Source organism: Sinocyclocheilus grahami, unplaced genomic scaffold, assembly GCF_001515645.1.
Source record: "Sinocyclocheilus grahami isolate Dianchi unplaced genomic scaffold, SAMN03320097.WGS_v1.1 scaffold322.1, whole genome shotgun sequence".
NCBI lineage: Eukaryota > Metazoa > Chordata > Actinopteri > Cypriniformes > Cyprinidae > Sinocyclocheilus > Sinocyclocheilus grahami.
The window spans coordinates 396,485-404,481 of NW_015505501.1; the positions used below are offsets into that span (position 1 = coordinate 396,485).

At 39.0% G+C, this 7,997-nt stretch overlaps 1 protein-coding gene across 1 annotated transcript in view; it reads left to right on the plus strand.

Annotated features, from left to right (window-relative positions):
- Positions 1 to 7,997, plus strand: part of LOC107602249 (tetratricopeptide repeat protein 28-like) — a 310,777-nt gene that overhangs the window by 18,271 nt on the left and 284,509 nt on the right. Inside the window, exon 2 of the mRNA XM_016294706.1 lies at positions 3,722 to 4,009. Coding sequence (XP_016150192.1) covers positions 3,722 to 4,009 — 288 coding nt within the window. The remainder of the gene's footprint in view (positions 1 to 3,721; positions 4,010 to 7,997) is intronic.

Here is a 7,997-nt window from a genome sequence, read left to right on the forward strand (position 1 = left end):
GGAAACATGTCGAAAAGGTTAACTTTAACCATGAAACCAGATCGGCCGACCTGTAACGTTACACTCTCACTCAAAGGATGGACGATCTGACAGGATTGTTACTATGAGGTGGATCACATCTAACGTGTATAGTGTATAGTATAGTCTAACTATTTTTACAGCTACATTATTGTTCCAGCCACAATTAATCACAACAATGTATATACAATTACAAATGATTATATATAAATCGTCAGTTTGTTGTGCACATGCACACAGACATTATTTCTTGCACGACATAGTCGTGAGATGCAAGAAACATAGACATATGGCAAGAAATCTGTAGAGGCGCCCATAACAACAAAAGACAATACTTTATTGAACCTTCACTGATAAGAAGTGTGTGCTGCAAACGCGAGCATTTTTGACGATCGTTTCTGTCCAGTCTGCTCGTTTTATCGCGTTTAACCACAGCTGTCGTCGGTTTTTTGTCTGGCAGTGGCAGCAGATATGCGATCAAATTTCTAATTTGAGGCTGTATTACGTCGATTCTGGCACCCAACATCACAACAAGATGATATTTTAAGCTCCTTATGTAGCCGAACCTGCGCTGGTTTGAATGGGCCAGGCGGACCAGGCCAGGCCAGTTTCCCCTTTGTTTTGCTGCCTCCAGCTAGCGCTGTGACGTCGGCTGACCCTAGCTACCTGTGGTTGGCCTGGCCATGCATCACTCAGAACACAACCGGCCAATCAGAAGAGAGGCTCATGAATATTAATTAGACAGGCCAAAATCAACCTGTTCTCAGCAGAGCTCCTGAGAGAGGAGCTGTAAAAATATATTGAGATGTTTTTTGGTACTTATACCACAAATATATATTCTTAAGGACATCAAAACCTAAAATAAAACTCCAGAAATGTGTAAAATATGTGACCTTTAAAGGAGATTAAGAAGAAGGTTTCCTCTGTGATCACTTTGTGCTTGCCCCTGCCAATATAATCCTAAAACCCTGCAAAGCTGCTTTGCTACATGTTAAACACAACAAATGCAGGCATTGAGGTGAGCTGAATTCAGTCTGAATTCTGAGTCAGCATTGTTTCTATTTAAAGGAGACATATTATGCCCCTTTTTACAATATGTAATATAAGTCTCTGGTGTCCCCTGAATGTGTCTGTGAAGTTTCAGCTCAAAATACCCCACAGATCATTTATTATATCATTTTGAAAATGCCTATTTTGAAAGGAGCAGAAACACGCTGTTTTTCGGGCCTGTCTCTTTAAATGCAAATGAGCTGCTGCTCCCCGCCCCCTTTTCCAGAATAGAGCTGCGCCGTTGCAGCCTGGACCTGCTAAAAAATCTGTTTTGGTTCTGATTATCATGTTTATCGCGCTGAAATCATGCGGTTTAAACCATATGAGTTTAAACTTCTTATATACGGTTTTCTGAGAGCACACATCTGAAGCACACGGACAGAAAGCGGCTGTCACAGCATGCGAGTACTAAACTAAGTTCTCATTCACACACAAGTTTACTTTAAAAACACACATGAGTTACAAAAACAGTCGGTTATGTCTGTGAAGGTAAACAGCTGGGAAATAAATCACTTGTTTATTTTAGATCTGTGTGGTGGCAGCAATATACAGTAAATAAATCAATAAATGCACTGCTCTGTTGTCTGCTCTGAGGCTGGGACTGTAAATGGTGATCTGCGCTCATCTGTGCAGCCAAAGACAGTACAGTTTGCATGCTTTGCTCAAACTTTCACCATGACATTAGAACTAATACACTGTTGTCGCTTGCGAAATCAAAATGACGGCGCCGTGGGTGTAAATTTACAGATTAAGGGGCGGTAATATTATAATGAGGTCCTTTTGCCAGCTCACCAAGGGAGCAAAATCAGACGCACTCGTTTTCTCAGACGCTTGCAGAAAAAGGATTACCTAAACAAAGTTAGTTAATCTTTTTCACGTTTCCCTGGTTGGTAGATGCACCTGGATAAGTCCGATTTTCATATGTCACCTTTAAATGGGTCATGTTCTGTTTTCTTCTCACTTATAATGTCAGTCAAAATTCATCACACTTTCTCTGACACTTAGGCTGTGCTTTTAAGGCTTTATGCAAATGACTGCTCCTCTGATTAGCTTAATGCCATTCATGGGCGTGTCAAGTTGCTGAATACTGAATAGGTGTTGATATGTAAATGTGGGTGTCATATGTTAATGAGTGTGATGTTATCGAATCTGTTTTTCACAGGCTTTTCTCTATGTTCTCTAACATCTACAAGCATTACGTATTAAACTTAATGATTCCCACCAAACATGTATGTCTAATATTATTTACTAGCTTTATATCATGAGTTGTGGTTCTGGATCATCGTGCTTATTTCCTAACAGATGACCTACGTAATGTTTGTTAGATTCTTCAGTCATTGCTGGTTACAGATATTTGATATTTTTACCGATATTTGACCAAATTGAAATTATAAGCACTGGTGAGAACTTGCTGCGTTAGTTTCTTCTCGTGTCAATGAATTACAAATATCTTCTTTTATTCTTTTGCGTGCATATTATGAAATAAGTGTTTGATTCATTTGAACAGTAAGTGTACATATTATTTGGCATTATTTACAACAGTGTTTGTCATTTGTCAAGTCGTGATGCTCAAACTGTTCAAATGTTTGGGGTCTGTATTATTATTATTATTATTAATTAATTAAATAAAAATAAATTATTGCATTTATTATTTGAGGATGCATTAAAGTGCTCAAAAGTGATGAAGACATTTATAATGTTACAAAAAATTATATTTCAAATAAATGCTGTTCTTTTGAACTTTCTATTCATCAAAAAAAAAATTTTGGAGATTAAAAAAAAAAGAAAAGTTTTTTTTTTTAAAATGTGCTCACCAAAGTTGCACTTTTTAAATTCAAAACTACAGTAATATTGCGAAATATAATTTTAATTTAAAATAGCTGTTTTCTATGTGACAATATAATAAAATGTAATTTATTCCTGTGATGCGAAGCTGAATTTTCAGCATCATTACTCCAGCCTTTGTCACATGATCCTTCAGAAATCATTCTGATATGCTGATTTGCTGCTCAAGAATAATTTCTGATTATTATCAATGTTGAAAACAGTTTCATATTTTTGTGGAAACCGTGCAACAATATTTTCAGGATTCTTTATTTGAAATTGAAATCTTTTATAACATTATAAATGTTTTTACTGTCATTTTTATCAATTGAATGCATTCTTTCTGAATAAAGAGCCTGATTTGAATGCCTAAAAACACTAATGCGTCTCTCTGATGGGTCTCTTCCTGGGTAGTTTGGTCTGTTTGGACCGCGAGCGCTGGGCAGGGCCGTGCACGCTGCCACCGCCGATGGCCCGGGCCTCAGCAAGGCAGAGTTCATGGAGAAGGTGCGGCAAAGCAACGAGGCCTGCCAGCTGGGAGACTTCCAGACGGCCGTGAAGCTGTACGGCGAGGCCCTGCGCGCCGACCCACAGAACTGCATCCTGTACAGCAACCGCTCGGCCGCCCACCTCAAACTAGGCCAGTACCAGACCGCCCTGAACGACGCAGTCAAAGCCCGCCTCCTTAATCCTAAATGGCCGAAGGTGAGTGTGTGGGCGGGGCTTCGCATCTTTTATTCCAGGTTACAGGTGAAGACGTCCCTCGTTCTTCATGTGCTCTTTACTGTTTTTTCCTCAGCTCAGAGAAGCACAGTCTCTTCCTGGGTAGTTTGGTCTGTTTGGACCGCGCGCACTGGGCAGGGCTGTGCACGCCGCCGCCGATGGCCCGGGCCTCAGCAAGGCCGAGTTCATGGAGAAGGTGCGGCAAAGCAACGAGGCCTGCCAGCTGGGAGACTTCCAGACGGCCGTGAAGCTGTACGGCGAGGCCCTGCGCGCCGACCCACAGAACTGCATCCTGTACAGCAACCGCTCGGCCGCCCACCTCAAACTAGGCCAGTACCAGACCGCCCTGAACGACGCAGTCAAAGCCCGCCTCCTTAATCCTAAATGGCCGAAGGTGAGTGTGTGGGCGGGGCTTCGCATCTTTTATTCCAGGTTACAGGTGAAGACTTCCCTCGTTCTTCATGTGCTCTTTACTGTTTTTTCCTCAGCTCAGAGAAGCACAAGTCATCGCTGGTTTCCTTTGTTTGTTTGTTCTTTTAGCATTCATTGCAGGTACAGCGAGCCGAGAGCTTGAGATTTTGCCAAATGGCCTCTTTGCTTAACATTTCTCAGCTGTGACGTTAACAGGCACTCACAGCAGAACATCACGGCAAAGTCAGCGTCTGAAAAATGATCGCAGTAGTGGCCTTGCGGCAGGAGCTCGTCTGCTCTTGGCAACGGGAAAAGGGCACACTGTGGTAGACTTGCTAACAAACAACACAGGCATTTTTTCCTATATGCTCTCTTACAGCTACTAAGTATTAAACTAGATTCATTATATAGAGAGAATTTGATTAGTTGGATTCCGTTTCTGACATAGTTCCCACAAAATGTGTTTAACTGGATGATATTTGGCCATATTGAGATTATTAGCATTGGTCGGAACCTTTCTGGGGTTTTGTTGTGCATTTTATGCAAAGTGTTTGTTTCATTATAGCAGTTATTGTATGTATTGTTTGTCATTTGCATCAGTATCTGCCATTGAAAACCTTGTAGTTGGACAACTACAAGAAAAAGTTGGACAAAACCAAACAAGTTGTAGTTGGAATCAGTTTCTGATGCAGTTCCACAAAACATGTATGTGTCATATTATTTATTAGCTTTATATCATCAGTTGCGGTTCTGGCTTGTTTTTTTATTTTAACTCCTACAGATCAAATACGTAATATTTGTTAGATTCTTCAGTCATTTCTAGTTATAGATAAACTGGTTTTTAAACCCATATTTGGCCATATTGAGATTATTAGCATTATTATATGCTTGTTTTAATAAATATTTCTGTTATCAATTTGTGTGCATATTGTGTAAAATACGTTTTCGATTCATTTCAGCAATTAGCATACATATTATTTGCTATAATTTACATCAGTATCTGCCATTGAAAACCCTTTTTGTTTGACTACAAGTCGTTACACTGTTCAAAAGTTCAGGGTCTTTAAGATGTTAATACTTTTATTCAGCAAGGATGCATTACATTGATCAAAAGTGAAAGTAAGGACATTTATAATTTTGCAAATATTTCAATTTCAAATGAATGCTGTTCTTTTAAACTTTCTATTCAAGAATCAAGAAGAATAGTTTCCACCAAAATATGAAGCAGCACAACTGTTTTCCACATTGATAATAATAATAAATGTTTCTCGAGCAGCAAATCAGCATATTAGAATGATTTCTGAAGGATCATGTGACACTGAAGACTGGAGGAATGATGCTGAAAATTCAGCTTTGCTTCACAGGAATAAATTACACTTTAGAATATATTCAAATAGAAAGTACTTATTTTAAATTGTAAAAATATTTCAGAATATTACTGATTTTACGGTATTTTTGATTAAATAAATGCAGCCTTGGTGAGCAGAAAAATCTTCTTCCCCCAAACTTTTGAACCGTATTAAGTCCTTATGTCTCATATAGGATATTTGTAGCCAAATGGTTAGTTCTATGCTGCCAATAGAAATGTTGCAGGTTCAATCTTAACTAGGTGTGACAAACTAACTGTTGAGTTGTTGATATCCTGCTCATATCTGGTGACTTCAGTGTTCATAAATTGGTAATGCACCTGAAATTAGTGTATCATAAGTTGCTACGGATAAAAATGTCAGCCAGCATATTTATATTATATCAATTTATAGGTTGTTTGTCGAAATCAAGTTTTTGTTCTTCTTTGAAGCGATTTTTGCAATCTTAACAGCTCTAGTCGTAAGTATTTTGTAATCACGCAAACATGTTGGCTTTAATAAGAACTGAGGATATTAAAATATCCTTTTTCTCATTCGTAAACCGCCTCAACGCTCTGAGAGAAAAGCGTTTTGCGCAGACGTGAGTGGTACTTCGGTTTGGTCTCGCTCTGACCACACAGTCCTCTCCTCCCCGGCCCAAAGCACATGTGGCAAAACCCAAACCCAGCGAGGAACGTTAACCTCTGCATGCACAGCTGCCCGTCTTCTGCTTTCTGACTTTTCATTTGCTGCACGGAGCCAGAGAGGCAGGACTTTCTCGTTTGGCACAGAGAAAAGGGCAGAAACATGGGTTCCATTTTACTCAACCAAAATGTGTGAAATTGTTGTCTTTATGAGTAGCGGGCTCGTCTGAGACCCGACGGGGAGTGTTCGAACTAACCAGCGCCACAAGTGCAGCGCTCGGGATCTAGCCGAGGAAGTTTTGTGAGAGCGAGCAGACAGCGATCCCTGTATCGCAGAGGCTGTGCTTCCTTTTGGAGCAGAATAGGAGGAAGTAGGTGTGGGGCCGAACTGCTGTTTTGTTGTGGAAATCCTGGATGGGTTCAACGGCAAACTTGTGCTGCGAGGACAATAACTGCAATAACAGCAACATTCCACCCACTTTATAGGCCTGAAAAATGCTGCAGATTTGCCTTGTTACGCACATGTGGAGCATTTCTGCCAAACGTCTCATAAAAAACACAATTAAACAAACAAATATGAAGTTATGACATTGCCCAGAAGAAAACTTTAGTTTCTCTTTCATATTTCAGAGACTTAATGGAGTGTAAACTTGGTCTCAGATGTTCCTTCCTCTCACGATAAGAGGACTTGGTGTCAAGGCTGGGCGGTATGACTAAAAAAACTCATTCAATATTGATTTTTTTTTTTTTTATTAGCTGTATGATGTTTGCTCTTGCAGCTTAGAATAGCATTTTATTATTGTATTATGCAAATTGTTGTATTAAATATCTACAAATCTTATAAAAATTAATTATAATTATTTATATTTGTTATAAAAAATTTATAAATTCCAAAATGCCAAAAATAACACCATAAAAGTGTTAGAGAAAGAAAAGATAATTTAATAAGGAATATTTTAAAATGTATATAATATTTATTAAAAATCCTGGTTTCCATAAAATTATTAAAAAGCAACTGTTTTCAGCATTGGCAATAAGAAATGTTTCTTGAGCAGCAGATCAGAGTGATTTCTGAAGGATCACGTGACACTGAAGACTGGAGGAATGATGCTGAAAATTCAGCTTTAGATCACAGGAATAAATTACATTTTAAAACGTATTCAAATAGAAAACGGTTATTTTGATTTGTAATGATATTACTGTTTAACGGTATTTTAGATCAAATAAATGCAGCCTTGGTGAGCAGACAAGACTTCTTTTCAAAGATCTTATCAACCCAAAACATTATTGATGCAATTTAATAGTCAGTTTTATCATATTCCATGACAGAAACCAATGTCTGATTATTTGGAAACATAACAGCACACCTCTTCTAAACAAGAGGCATGATTTGAGCTAACACTGATGATTTATGAATGATGTAGATTTGAATAATAAACCACAGTTTACGTCACACTTGATCCAATGAATGAGATTCAGACATTTCTAAGTGTTAGTTTTTTGTAATCTGGACTTTTTTACAGCTCTGAATCTCTCACTTACTGTATATGTCAGGAAAAAGACACAGTAGACATTAAAATGGCCTTTTTGTGGGGTAACTCAATGAGCCAGTACTTCACACCTGACAGCCAGGCAAGAGCGGCAGAATGATAAACTGGTTGTAAGTCCTTGTGTTGATTGAAAGCTGTTGATGTTTTTCCTCTTGGTCACACACTCAGACGCCTCTCAACCCTTTATGAGAGGCCACGGCGAGTGATGAATGTGAAGAGAAGGCAAATGAACGCAGACGAGTGTCGCTTCATCAGCATTCTCCTGCGAGAGCTCGAGGACGCTGAAAGACTTGAGACATCAGTGTTTTTAGCTGTATTTATGCATCGTTTGAAGTGTTTGTGCTCACGGAGATGCAGATTCAGTATGTTTTCAGTTTACCTCTCACGATAAGAGGACTTGGTGTCAAGGCTGGGCGGTATGACTAAAAAAA